This window comes from Crocodylus siamensis, chromosome 1 (assembly GCF_052110815.1).
Source record: "Crocodylus siamensis isolate JL-2025a chromosome 1, ASM5211081v1, whole genome shotgun sequence".
Lineage (NCBI taxonomy): Eukaryota > Metazoa > Chordata > Crocodylia > Crocodylidae > Crocodylus > Crocodylus siamensis.
The window spans coordinates 292,398,303-292,413,351 of NC_143395.1; the positions used below are offsets into that span (position 1 = coordinate 292,398,303).

The following is a 15,049-nucleotide window of genomic DNA, read 5'->3' on the forward strand; positions in this document are numbered from 1 at the left end:
GTCTGGAATTTATGGGATGGGACTGTATTGAATATCTGTTAATACATTCCAATTTGTACATTATCCCATATAAAGATGAGATAAGGCTCAGGTATTGGAAAACATTCTCTTATGATGATACCTCTGGTTTTCTTAGTACTGTCTGTTTGGCAAACTCACTGTCTCTGGCCTCTGCCTTTTAAGAGACTGGTCCTCCAGGTGTGCTGTTTTCTGAATCAACAGTGTTACAGGGCTTCAGGTAAGCTAATTAGCACTGCGAGTGACTGGGTCATTTAGCCAGTCCCCATGCTTATTAGTCTGCCCCTGGCAGAATGCAGACCTGGCTGTACTGCTTCAGTTTACGGAGGCAGCCTTCACTGAGCAATGCAATGTGCCTGTGGCCCTTGCTGCTGGAGATGGTAAATTTACTGTGTAGATGTACTCCTTGAGCATTTGTCATGCTTTGTTAATGAACAGTGGAACTTTTTTCATTTGGCTTAATCCTAAAAAAGAGGATGAATGACAAGGGTACACAAATACCAAAATAATTGATTTCAGTCATAATTTATGATTTTGCCAAAGGTCTTAACATGCCAGTTGGAATAAAACACATGATGATTAGACACTTGGTTACTTGTCACTGACAATGGCTGACATATTGAAAAGAAAATTTGTAGGCAGAGCTGGTCACAGTCAAACATAAATTGCATAGTCTTGATTTAAATTTTCATGTTTGTAGTGATTAAAATGTTTATAACGCCTACTACAGACTAGAGAGAATTATTACATTTATTTCATCTCATCAGAATTGATGTCCTAAAATGGGTAAAAACCTGCAACATTGTATTTTTAGCAGTTCAGTGGTATTTAGCAATGTAATTTCTTCTTTTATAGCACCATAATCTTGTATGGTAAAATGCATGCGAAAAAGGAGACATTTCCAGGAGATACGTTTACGTCTGTTAGGAGTCAAGAGTTCCATTTTATTTTCTTTTGTTAGCTATTACAATTTTAATGTGTCACAATGAGGTAGTGCTTCAGTCTTAAACATTTTGATTTCTAGTGAGAATATCACCTTTTGTGTAGCAGTATTGCAGACCTACAACCACTTCACAAAGTGTTTAAGTGTAAATAAGTGCACTTTAAGTACTTCTGGAATTAGGAATAAAATATTTGACAACATGATAGCAGAATATATTGATGTCTGAGACTGCAAGAATAACACCAGCTGAATTTCTTTTAAATTGTATTGTTTTTTCACCATGACAGGGTATCTGGATATGGTGATTTATAATTTCAGGAGCAGAACCTAGATTAGCTATATTGAAGTAAATTTACTAGTGTAAACTTGAGATTCTGCTCTCAGTGTTGGTTCTGCTATTAGTGGAATTATTCACTTGTGTGTTTTTACACATTTATGAAGGATGAAGTTTAGATTTTAATTGTACTGTAATTAAGGTTCCACAGTCATCTGAAGGGTGCTTTAATAGTGATTACATAGTTAACAGTTCAGCCACTATGTCATTACCTTTAAAAATTCATCTATGTACAGTGCCTGATTACAGTTTCAGAACCTTGGACATTATTTAATTATAAAGTCTGTCTTATCTGCTTCATAAAACTGTAAATTTGACAATTTACAGTAAACATTTGTAGACTGATTAATTCTAAGCCTTTAAAATGTTTTTTCACAGTGGAGTCTTTAGCCTTGTCACTCATGGCTGGCATGGAACAAAGTTAACTCTACTGAAATGCATTGGATTATTCAAGAACAGAGTTCCAGCAGCATTCTCTTTCAACACTGTACTTATTTAAAACTGTGAGCATTATTGTGCTTAAGTTCTGAAATCCATATGTATGTAGATAAACTACATTAGTCTGAAATTGTGTATAATGTTTGAAACTGTAAATGATGTACACTATTTAAGTATGCTAGTTGTAGCTGTATTTTTCCATATGTATTTATGTGCTGAAACCTTCATGTATATTAAGTGAATTGACCTTATTTGAAAATGTATAAAATCTCATGTTTGTAAAGAGAGTAGTAGTCACTATTTTGTGAAAGTGGTTGCTGATTTTTTTATGTCTCTTAAATTCCATTAATTTTGCAAACATGTTTAACCTCCAAGCATCTTGGCGGACTAACTGTTCTTAAGAATATTTTTATATCTGAGAGCAGCATTGTTACACATTGTACTTTGAGCTGCACAGATGTTGATCATCTTAATGCTAGCTTAGTGCTAGGTTGGAGTTTGGAGCAGTCGCACCTAGAAGTCTAGAAACTTTCTCTGATTGTCTTCCACCTGCACAGCTGTGACTTGTCACTAGAGGCAGGGAGGTCCCTTCCAGCCCTACTTTTTTATGATTAAGGACCTCCCTAATTCATGGAGGCTGCCTCCATATTTCATGGTCCTGGCACAACATTGGGCACCATGTTCGCAGCAAAGCACAGCAGGCCCCTCACACCTCTGGCTGTGGGGCCCTGGAAGTCCTGCCCCTCCCCAGAGAGACATATGGCCGTCTGTCAATTTTCTGGGGAGGGGCAGGACTTTTTCAGGGCCCCTCAGCCAATTTACCCTCCCTACCCCCATGCTCCAGGATGCCAGGGCTTCCAGCCCTTTTCTGTTTGCACCAGCCTGTCTATCCTCTGCTGGCTTGCTGCCATTTTCCTGGGATTTTTCATGGGGGACCTGGCAAATTCATGGTTTCTGCAAAAACTGCAAACTTTTAAATTTGATAGGTCCCTATCTATGATTTTCTATGCTTCACCCATAACCTTGACCACCACAGCAGCAGTGTCCTAGACTGCAGGGAGGGGAAGTAGGCAGCAGGGTCCCTTGAAAGCAAGGCTGAGGTACTCAGCCGGGAGCTGTGCAGAGAGATCACTGCCCACCTGGTGCCTGGGCTCACTGTCGCACACTTCTGGGCATGTCTCCTGGTCAAATGCGTGCTTCAAGCTGTTCCCAGTGCCCGGGCAAGGTCAGCCTGAGTGGGGCTCAGCTGATCCTCTGCCCCACCTCAGCTCTATCTTCCCTGCATCCACCCTCCCTCTCACCCATCCTTGGTTCCCCCCGGCCCAGCAGGGGCAGCCCAGCAGCAAGTGTGGCAGGCAGACAGACACCATGGGGCAGGGGGAAGGCTTAGGCTGCAGCCCTGGGGAGGCAGCACTGGTGGGCACAGGGCTGGGACTAGGACAGAGGTGGTGGCTGGTGAGAGGAGAATTTCCACCAAAATTCTGAGTCAGCATTTTTTTCCTTTTCCCCTGTAGAACATTGGCTTGACAGAACAACTTTTCCTTTACTAAAACTTCAGGCTTTTTGGGTACCCATACAGGTGACCGATGCCTGCTCTAATGCATTCTAATTATAACACGTTGGAGCAGGCTTGATTTAATTAAGTCTGCCAGAGCATGCTAATTAGCATGCTCCAACAGCCTCAAAATCACATGTATTCAGTGTCCCTACGTTCAAAATGGTGGTGGGGGTGCTTTTAACTAAAAGGTTGTTGAATGAGCTTTAGTTAAAGCACCCCCACCGCCATTTTGAAGCATGGGATGCTGACTATATGAGACATATACTTTAATTAGAGCAACTCTGAACAGCCACTCTAAAACATTTCCTCCCTGCACTGAAGCATGTGTAAAGATGCCCCTTGAAACCAGGCAGTGATTGTAAGGCTGTCACTTTTTTTCTTCCAGGCTTTTTGCAATTGTAATTTTTTGTGGCCACTAGAAGATGGCAAGTGATCAGTTCCTTAGGACTTAAGTTGCAAAATTCTCAGGGGGAGCATGAAGGGGTTATCTGATGGTTGGCATCCTATTATTTCCCTTGCCACATATTTCCAGTTTTTCAGAACAGTTTAATTCTGGGACATACCCACCATATACAATAGAATCCTCCCAAATGACCACATGCCCCTCAACATTCACCTGTTCCTGTACCATATAAATGTGTTTAAGTGGAGTGAGATACCATCAATTATAAGATTTGTAAATATTTTTTTTCATTATTGGGGCTTATTTTCTAACATTTCTCTACATCTGGGTGATCTGAAAATGTAGGGTTTGGGGTTTTTTTTTCCAAATTACAACAGATTTCCATTAAATTGCTCACCTCCAAGGTCTGGGGCTTCCCTAACATGAAACCTGGCAGCCTGTGAACAGTCTGACACCCTGCCAGTGCTCTATAGAATGTTCCCTTTTCAGTTTGTGACTTAGCCCAGTTTTTGCTGAGGTAACACACAGCATTTTGTCATTCACTACTACTGCCTTTGGTGGTGTGGTCCTCTGGATGAAGGTCCTGATCAGTAGACAGGAATAATTTGTAACTTGTACCTCAAGTCCAACTTGGTTTCTTCTATTAAGGTGCTTATACTATACTTTTGTATTGCATATAAATGCTTGTTCCTCCAATTTGGCAATGTTAGCTCTGATGTTAAGCAGTTAGTTGCACTTGTCTTGCATATGTATGCTGTTTCGCCACATTACAAATCAGTGGTGCATTTTGCTCTCTGTACTTTATAAAGGTGATTGTGATCTGTTGCAGATACTTATATATTCATTGACTGAAGATAGCAGTAATACAAATACTTTACTCTTTTCAAACTTGCTTTAGGTATTAAATTTGGGTGAACAAAAAACCCCAAACAAAACAAATCTGTTGCATTTGATGCAACTTTAACTCCTAGTAAGTCCTTTTGACAGCTCCTACTGTCATTTGGAAAATGGGCGGGGATCAGTGTGTAAGCATTCTAGGAAGATCACTTTTTTTGTTGTTGTTTCCTGCCAAAACCCATGGAGGCATAAGTGGTGTCCCCCAGAAGGAGTTCTGGGGGCTATCAGCAGTGCATAATGATGGCTTCTTGTACTTTTTGGTTCCTTTTGGCTCACAAAGGCAGAATAGAGTATATAACTTTGTTGCTCTTTTTTCGAGTCATAGACCCTCTCCAGTATCTGCTGTTTCTATGGCAGGAAGGCTTCAAGTGCACCAAGTTGATGTACCTCCCCTGGCTCCTCCAGAACTTCAGCAAGAAGTTCTGGTTGCAATTTTTCCTACATCTGCCCACCCTACCCATGGTCATATGAAGGCCTCCTGGCATTATTTCAAAATAATTTTCCATCAGTCTGAAAGGAGAAAATTTAGTGGCGAGAGTTGTCTGCAGCTGTGGAAACTTTGTGTACTACGTAGTTATTTCCCAAGTAGGGTTGCTCTTGGTGACGCTTGCTTCAGTGAGAGCAATGGGAATTGTTTGAAGATACCAAACAAAAAATCCTGTACAACATGTTGTGGTTTACATTTTCTGACCCATATCTGATCCTGTTTTATCAGGTATTGTGCCCAAGCTTAATTGGTTTCTAGCTCTGTGGCCTCTGCTCTCTTTGTAGGAGTAGGTCCTTTGTTCAGGTGGACTCCCCCTACCCTACTGCACTTTCAAATTAAATATTTCCACCTATAGAAAAATGAGACCTAATGTTTGTATATGAGGGAGTGTGAACTTTATGGCATCCTGTCTGACATGGGGGTTCATTCTGCGTTGACACGATTGATAATGTTTGAAAAGGAAAAGCTGAATGGTTCCAAATATGTCAATTCCATAATTGCAGGTTCAGTTCTTCGGGAAAAATAGCACTTCTTCTCAGTATAAGTTAACAACTACAGATAAAGTCCTTGAACTGCTGTTACCCTTATAAAATCCCCTAGGAGAATCAAACAATCAAGAAAATCAACTAAGGACCTTCACCACCTAAGGGTTTAAATGCAATAAAGATACTAAAATAAAAACTACTGAAAACTATGTAGCACAAAAGTAGTGCAAATACAAAAATCAAAACTACATAACAGACCCGCTAGCTTAATTTCTTTAGTTTTCTTTGTGTTTATATGGAAATTAAAACATAGAACCGAGGTAGGTCAACTCATTTACTGTACTGCATTTTAAGAATGTCTAAAACATGTTGCCAGCCCATGGCCTGTGTGCTACAAGTGGCACAGGCAGCTGCTATGTATGCCATGTAAAGTGAGGCCCTGAAAGTAGCTCAGGCTCTGGCTTCGCAGAGGAGTGGGTAGGAAGACTGCTGCCAAATTATGGGCCTTGGATCCTTGTTTGCCACTTCACTGTGCTGATTGTGAGGCTCTAGAGAAACATTAACTTGACTCTTGCCAGTGATACGTCCTTGCTGCAGCATTCTGCCCCCGCTCCTTGCAGCCAGACGGCTTAGTTTCTGCCTTCCTTCCAAGGCACAAACTACAAAGTAGACCTCTAGCTGGTGGGTCAGGGCAGTGCTTGGGAAATGTGGCTTAACTTGAGGCACATCTGCCAAAAAAGGTTGACCACAGCTGGTTTCTACATCCTAGTTCCATTGATTTAATTAATATAGGCTTCACTTTCACCACTCTTGTTATAATTGTTATCATTTTCAACAGAATCACTTGTCAGCACGGAGGTGGAAAAGGATCTTGGAGTCATAATTGACTCCAAGATGAACATGGGCTGGCAATGTGGGGAGGCAGTCAGGAAGGCCAACCATACCTTGTCATGCATCCACAGATGCATCTTGAGCAGGTCCAAAGAGGTGATCCTCCTCCTCTATGCGGCACTGCTCAGGCCACAACTGGAGTACTGTGTCCAGTTCTGGGTGCCACACTTCAAGAGGGATGTGGACAGCATGGAGAGGGTCCAGAGGAGGGCCACTCGCATGATCAGGGGACAGCAGGGCAGGCCCTATGAGGAGAGGCTACGGGACCTGAACCTGTTCAGCCTCCAAAAGAGAAGGCTGAGGGGGGATCTAGTGGCCTGTTATAAACTAGTCAGAGGGGATCAGCAGGCATTGGGGCAGTCACTGTTCCCCTGAGCACTGCCAGGAGTGACCAGGAATAACGGTCACAAGCTGGCAGAGGGAAGGTTTAGGCTAGATATCAGGAAGCACTACTTCACGGTCAGGGCAGCTAGGATCTAGAACCAACTTCCAAGAGAGGTGGTGCTGGCTCCTACCCTGGGGGTTTTTAAGAGGAGGTTAGATGAACATCTTGCTGGGGTTGTTTGACCCCAGTATTGTTTCCTGCCATGGCAGGGGGTCGGACTAGATGATCTGCTCAGGTCCCTTCCGACCCTAGAAACTATGAAACTTGCAGAGACTTCCATATCTTCTCATAGCATAGCCTCTTGTGTCTTCCACGGTCTCTGTAATGCACCATTTTTTTGAAACCCCTTCTAAACTCATTCAGTGCTGATGCTCTTTCATGCTGCTATAACCCACTGCAGTGATGGGGCAACAGGAAGTTTTTAAGCTTCCCTGCTGGGTCTGCAGACCGTCTCTGTGCTGTATGCAACAGATTTTTCTCCTTTCAGTGAAAACGCTATCTTCCTCATAAATAAGGAAGTGACAGTGTTGTCCTCAAAGTGTAATTGGGAAAAAAAGACGACGAGTGCAAATGCTTAAAACAAATGGGAGGGTTAAAAGGGTAAGCAAACCTTAAAGATAAGTAAATATTAGCTTTACATTGCCTGTTCAGAGCAGGTGTTTGCTTCAGTAGGGCTGGTCAACCATGTGCCTCCTATGCATGCTGTTGGTTGGGAAGGAGGTAAGTGGGCAGCAGTTTTGGAGTATTCTATTCAACACTGTTTTCCTGTATGATGTCCACTAACTGCCACTGTACAGCTTGTGTCATTTGTATTATATTCCCTATAACATCCAAGCTCTGCTCAGTTGTCATGAGGCCCTTTTCTGTTAACTTCCCATGTTAAACTGGATCCGTTCACTGTAGTGTCTTAGACTCCAGTGCTGTCTTGGTCTCCCAGCCTTTTTCTTTCTTCTCTTACCTCAGGAACTTCTTCTATTTTAAGTGACCATTTCCTTTCTTCCCCCTTCCACCCCTCTTTTTCTTATGTACAAGTTATTTAGACACTGACAGTTGGTAAATGCCATTGTCCTTGAGGGTTTGGACATTGCTGGTGCAAACTTTATAAGGCAGGAAAAGATAAGAAACAGTTATTGTTTGTATGCTTTCTATGGTAGGAAAGAACATTCTTATTTACTAGGGCTGTCAATCGCAGTTAACATGCGCAATTAACACATTACATGGATGTTGCATTCATTTTAACATGTTAATCGTGCATGGTTTTGGGGCCTGTGCCTGAGCTCTCCTCCGCTGCCTCCAGGCCTCCCAGCAGGGCAGCATGGCAGCACAGAAGACTGCAGAGCAGCCTGAGCGTGGGCTCAGGGCAGCTGCACCAGGAGGGGGGATGCACACATAGACACACATGACCAGCTGCAGCCTGCATGCAGCCAGGAACACAGCCTGGCTGCACGTAGAGCAGGGCACACCAGTAAGTCTGTGGAGGGGGTTGGGGGGAGCAGATTGAGGCCCCTGCAGTGGGAGGGAGGAGCGAATGGGGCCCCAGGGCCAGGATGGGGGGGCATGGCTCCACACTGATGCATGCAACTGTGGGGAAGGCATGGGGGGCACTGCAGGGGCGGAGGTGGGTTGCCTGCTGCAGCTGTGCCCTACTGCCTTTGCCTTAGGAGCCACGTACTGGCTGCACTGTCCTCTGCCCACCCAGCTGCGGGAGGCACAAGATGGCATCACATGGCTCCTAGGGCAAAAGCAGCAGGGCGTAGAGTCCCAGCCTGCAGCAGGCAGTCCACCTCCACTCTGTGCACAAATCCAGGGGGGACATCACCTCCAAGGTAATGCAGTGGTGGGGAGCTGTGCCCCCCCAGCAGCTCCATCCCACAACCTGCCCTGGCCCCAGGGGCCCATTCACCTCAGCCACTGCCCCTGCCCCCCTCCTCATCATGGGGGCCTTGGATCTGCCCCTCTTACCCTTCCCTCCCCCTCCACCCCTCCCTCTCCAGACTTAAAACAAAAACAAAACAAAAAACAACCAAAAACTCATCTGCTGGGTGCTGTCTGTGTGCGTCTGTCCCTCACTCCCAAGCCACAGTTTTCCCCATCTCACCCCGCCATGCTGCTACCCCTTACTCCTGACCCACGGCACCCCACTGTTCTGCCAGGGCATTCAGGAACTCCCTTCCCTGGGCTCCAAACCCCACACACTCACAACCCCTACACCTTCACAAATTCCCCCTCCACACACGTGCACCCCCCCACCATACAAAGTACCTGCATAACTTTGAATTCCTGTGCATAATTTTGTGTTTTTTGCTGTGTGATTAAAATGGCAATTAGTTGTGATTGATAAAAAAAACAAAAAAAAAAAAATCAGGCAACTAATCATGATCAATTTTTTTAATCATTTGACAGCCCTATTACTTACCATTCAGTTTTAGGATGCCATCTCCAAAGCCTTTTCTCAGTTCTGGGAATTCCTGGTGACAGTACTGGGAAGTTCTATTCCAGCTTTTGGAACAAAACTTATGCATGCTGATGCAGGAAACCGCTCTGCCTCAGAGCTCTCACCTGGTGGGTTGCATGCTTGCTTCATTTATCCCTGGGAAGGCTGCACTGGGTCAGATAGCTCACTGAAAGCATCAACAGGTGAGAGCTGGGTTGGTAGAGATGGTATAAGGATTCTGATGAACCTAGACTAGAGATTGCATTTGCACCTCTGCAACAAGCACTGTTAGAAAATGTGTCCTCAGTCATGTGACAAAATATAAAAGGAAATGCTCGTTTGCAAAAGCTAAAGAGAATCCTGAAAGATACATACATGCATTGCTGTTCCCCATCAGAATGAATCCTGGTGTTCTGCAAACCTGGAGGAGCACAGCTGCTTAAGTGAGGGAGCAGGTGGCCATGCCTTGTAATGCTAGAGTCTACTAGTGTTGCATCTCTAACATTCCATTGTATATCCCTGTGGACATACTTGGAGCTCATTGCTCCCTTAATGCAGTTTCAACCACTTCAAGGATGATTGTCTTTGTTCCTAATTATCACTTCGTGGTATTTTGCTTGCATATACATTGGATATTATCTATAGATGGCTCAATAATAATTATTTAAAAATGCATTGTTATAAGTTGCACTGTTAACTTTTGAAAGGTGGGGAGGTTTTATAGATGCTTAAAAAAAACCAACAAACACCTTAACATTAATATTGTTATAAAAAATATTCCTTGGCTTTATAGATATAAAGTTACCTTTCACAGGCTTCACTGGAAAAAAGTCATGAGATTTTTAGCAGAGGCTGTAAATTACAACAAGTTTGCATTGGCTTTCTGTATTAAGTCCCAGCATTATCAAAATGCAACTCGTTTTCTGCAATACAGCCATAGAAAGATTGAACTTTAATCACATTTTATATTATGGATTGTTTTGACTTTTGAAGAGCTGAGTACGTGGTATGGCAGGTAGGAGAGGAAAACAGGGCGCAGCACTTGTGTAGGGGGGCAGCTGGCTAAGCACCAGATTTTGGGCATGCTGCAATCAATTTGAGAGAGTGCTTGAGGAGCCTTAAGGGGAGGTGAGGATATGAAAAGGACAGAAGGCACATTTTGAGTAAAGGGAGACTAAAACCCTAGGTGGGAACAGAAATGGAATAAGGTACATTCTCACATTCAGCCAAAATGGCAGCATCTAACCCCAGGGCTTTCTCTCTTTTTTTTAAGTAAAATTCCAGTTGTAAACATCGCAACACAATAACTAATACTTACAGTAAAGAAAAACTCAAGCAGGTGTACTGTGCTTTGCTGTTGTGCTGCTGATATTCTGGGTGATCTTAAGGGCAAAAAAACAACTGGCAGTGGCAGTAGAGATTGCAGAAGTAACGAAGAAAGGGTTCTGTGTTATGCACAGAATGATAACATAGAACACTTCCCCCCCTCCCCCAAAGTTCCTCGCTGGCCATTTTTCTGCTTTTTTGCAGTCCCCAAACATTTTCATGGGGACCAAGGTTTTCTCACAGGGGACCTACCAAATTTGCAGTTTCTGTGAAAATCACAAAATTGGGAATTTGACAGGCTCCTACCTATAAAATAAATGTAAAAAGGAATACTGAAGATCATTGTGGCAATAACAGCTATAGATCAACCCATGTTTCATTCCCCCTAATCATGATAAACTGACAAACTTTCTCTTTCTTTTAATCAATAAAACTGTCTTAGAGGCTGTGGCGAAAGCCCTCAGGAAAATACTGAATTAAAGTTGTTCTTTCCTTAGTACCTGACTTAAGAAATCATAAACATAGTAGCTGCTGGATAATCAATTGCTAACTTTGAGGCTGGATTTCTTACACCTGGAAGACAGCTTCAACAGCTGGAACTCAACAGGAGGCCAAACTATAGACCCATAATCCTCTCTTTTTTAGGACCTGAAAAACACTTTAGAAACTTGTAATGAGTGCAGGCTTATCAACAAATGAGCATAGCCTCTGAAAGACTTTATAACATGACCTTTCAAGTTCTCTGATTGCATTAACAAAGTATGTGAGAATAAAGAGAAATTATGAATATACACAAAAATATGTGAGGAACTTCAGTAATAAATACAGTGGCAATCTGCTTGAGACACTTATTCAGGAATATGAATAAATGGTTGGTGCTCGGTATGGAAAGAGGTTAATAGCATAGTGTCCCAGCAACCATTATTAAAATAAGGGGCATTAAACAAATCACTCACTGTATCAAATTGTGCAGGCTTGTTAAAGACTAAGGAAAATCCAAGGAATTCCAAGAGTATTATCGGAAGTGGGTAAAACTGTCATATTAGGTCTCCTGTAGATGAATGGAATGCAGTAGGCTTTCTAAAGAACAATTATACTTAACTGATAGGTTCTTAATTAATTATAGGCTCTTAAGAAATATCTAGCTATTTTGGGTGGTTCCATTAAAGTGTATGTTCAATAGGGAATTAAAAAGAATTCAGACAGGCGTTTGCTGGACAGTGGTACAGGAGTTCATGAATAGGCTTATTGAGAGTTTCAAAGCTCATTAAAAATGAGATAGGAAAGCAGTGTGCACTCAAAGTGTTGATACATTATAAAAGACTAATTTTAACATGAACATAAGTGCATCCGCACACACACAGTTCTTGCTAGAAAAATAAGTGATGTTTCCAACCCACACTGCAAATATTTCTAAAGAATGAGTGGAATTTCAGAAATCAAGAAGGCACACACCAGCACCATCTAGAAGCAATATGTACCAGACATTTCAGTTGATGTGATTCTTTTTAAAGGTGCTGGCCCAGTAGCTTTGCTTGATATAGGACCAATGTACGTGGAGGACAGAGAGAATGGAAATGACTTCTTGTTCTGCTTCTAGTCTTGGCACCAGCAGAATCTGCTTATCTCAGTTCAGGATCACTGGGACTCTGCAGGAGGGGCTACACCTTTTCCCCATGAGGCAGATTTATTTCTATTTGGAGGGGGTTCCTCTATGCAAGAGGAATGTCTCCGGTAGATTTCTGGGGGACTTAAATCAAAATGGAGGGCAGGAGAAATGGAGGTGCCAAGTGAGATGCTGAAATCATTGCTCAGGAAGTTGGGGAAAGTGTGATCAACAAAGGTGAAAATGGAAAAGTGGAGAGTGAGAAGAGGCTTACTGTGCTTTTCTGTTGTGCTGCTGGCATTCTGGGTGCTCTCAAGGGCAAAAAAAAAACAACAACTGGCAGTGGCAATGGAGAGCAAGGAAGTAATGAAGAGAGGAGTTCTGTGTTATGCTCAGTTTAAGTGACAACTTCAGGACAACACGGGAAGAAGTCCAGAATGGAAAAAAGACAGTTGCAGAAAGATGGTAATTGAAGACAAATAAATGAAGTCACTCAGGTACAAGACGTGGGACATGGAGAAGAGAGGAGCAAGACAGAATCCTGGGGGACTCCAACCAAAAATGGAAGGCAGGAGAAATGGAGGTGCCAAGTGAGAGAGCTCAAGAAATTGGATGAAGTGTGATCAACAAAGGAGAAAACAGAAGTGGACACAGAGAGGCTACTGCACAGAATTTTCAGAGATGCCTGTTGTGCCCCATTTGGTTACTTCCTTTCTTTTTAATTATTGCTACTATTTTGAGCTCCCCGAATGAGTGCATCAGGCTTGAGTCTCTGATTAGTTTTCTGTATTTCCATTAATGTTCCTTCTCTACTTTTTCCCTTTTTTGGAACTGTATACCTGTAAGGGATTCCCTTTCTAGCCCTCTTGCTTCCCTTTGTTTTCCTTTCCCAAGCTACAATCTATCTCTTCCAGTGTAGTAAAAAGTAACCACTTCAGTTCAGTTATGAATTGTAATCTGCTGGAGATAGTAAGGGCACATGGTATTAACATTTATACTTGTTAGAAAAATAAGATGGGATAGGAGATTCTACTTCAAGGGCAGTGAGCAAAGCCCTTAAGCCTATGATTAATTGAAATACATGTCTCTTTGACAACATGGTCATTCATACTTCCCATTTCTCTACTGAGAACAAGTCCTTGGAAACAGAAATAAGTGCATCAATGGAAATGTCTTACTGTATTATTTGTGTATTAGGGTATTGAGAGAGAAAATTAACTTGGACAAGGAAAGAATGGGAATGTTGAATGAGAAAAGTATTGGTAATTCCTGGACCAAGCATTTTGAGGGCCAGTATGTAATATTTTATTATTATTTCAGACAGAATAGATGTATACATTTGTGTGTGTGTGCGTGTCATTTCTGAAACAATTTAGCTTTATTTCTGCCCCGGTGTACTACACACTTTCCATACTGAGAAGGTACAGTTCCTAGCCCATGGCTGTACAGCTGAGATCTGTTCCTCATCAGCATGACCCCCTCTCCTCAATCCCATGAAGTGAGAAAGGCACTCTTGTTCTACACCTGAAGGTGCTGACCATGTGCTTAATTTTACATGTAGAAAGAGGCCCGTGGAACTAAATGGGATCACTGCAACACATTGGGCTGACTCCTGAGGACTCTGCACAGTCTGGGAAAGTTGACTCACCTTTTTACAAAATCAGAAGTTTTCTGGAAGAACGAAAATGCAAAGTGAGTGTTATACATGTAAGTATAAGCATCAAGTCCATTAACATAAATGTGAAAAACCCTATGTGGTGGAGTGAGAAACTACTTGCTTCAAAGTGGCAGAAAAATTCACATGGAGGTTTATACTAAAGGTAAAAAAGTGGATCTGCCAACATTGGCTTGCTTCCTGCACTGTCCTGAGGATCGGACTTCAGTTTCTGCAGGATGGAGCATTACCTTTGTGCTTGACTTTTGTGCACCTACACAGCCTGATTAAACAGGAAATACTCAATATGTGTTGAGCTGAAAAGGTATGCAAGTCTGCAGCACTGGGACCTGCCTGCCATGAGTAGTGTGAAGATTTAGGCAAACTTAGTGTCAAGGAGTGGTGGGGAATAGGACACCTGGTACCATTTTTAGGTATACAATTTGATCCAAAAACATACACCACCAGGAGCATGCATGTAGGGGGTTGCACTGACACACTTGCACACCTCTTTGATTTCTGCTCCACCCAAAGTTTAAAATCAACTGCCTGGCAGTGGCAGCAGCATTTCTAGTCAGGCAGTGCTGTCATAGTCACTTGACTTCATGCCTCATTATCCATCAACCTGACCCCTTCAAAATTCTGTATTCCACAGGTGTTAACCTGCCTCTTCTTTTCAAGGGTCTGGCTGTTCCACCAAGCAAGTTAGCTTCTCTTCTGCAACTCTGCTGTCTGTTAGCTGGTTAGGAAGCTCTTATTTGACAACCCTGCAGACTGTTTTTAACTCTTTCCAAGGAACTTGTCTTTGTTTTTGCTTCTGCCTGAAACTGCACAACACAGCTCCAGGCACCCAGCCGATTAGAAACTCTTCTAGCTTCTTTTAATTAGGGAAAAGGAGGTGTTTGTAGTAGACACCTCTAGAATCATAGAAAAATGAGGGTTGGAAGGAACCTCAGAAGGTCAAAGCAGCACCATCCCCAACTAGATCATCCCAGCCAGATCACTCTATCTTCTCCCTAGATGTGCCCCAGCTTGTTAGTTGAGCTTCTAGTTTGTTTCTAACTGGAGAAACATGGGTGTTGTGATAGACATGGCCAGGGGTGGATCCTGCTTTGATTCCTACTCCACCCAAAGTTTTAAACCAGCTGCCTGTTAGTAGCAGCATTTCTAGGCAGGAATCAATTGGCTTC

General features: G+C 42.8%; 1 protein-coding gene across 2 annotated transcripts in view; it reads left to right on the plus strand.

The window, feature by feature from the left end:
- TUBGCP5 (tubulin gamma complex component 5) overlaps window positions 1-4,519 on the plus strand; it is a 48,471-nt gene extending 43,952 nt beyond the window's left edge. For both annotated transcript variants that reach the window (XM_090064757.1, XM_090064766.1), the window contains one exon: window positions 1,674-4,519. In XM_090064757.1, the coding sequence (XP_089920883.1) occupies window positions 1,674-1,720 (47 nt within the window). In that variant the 3' untranslated portion in view covers window positions 1,721-4,519. The remainder of the gene's footprint in view (window positions 1-1,673) is intronic.
- The last annotated feature ends 10,530 nt before the right edge of the window (window positions 4,520-15,049 follow it).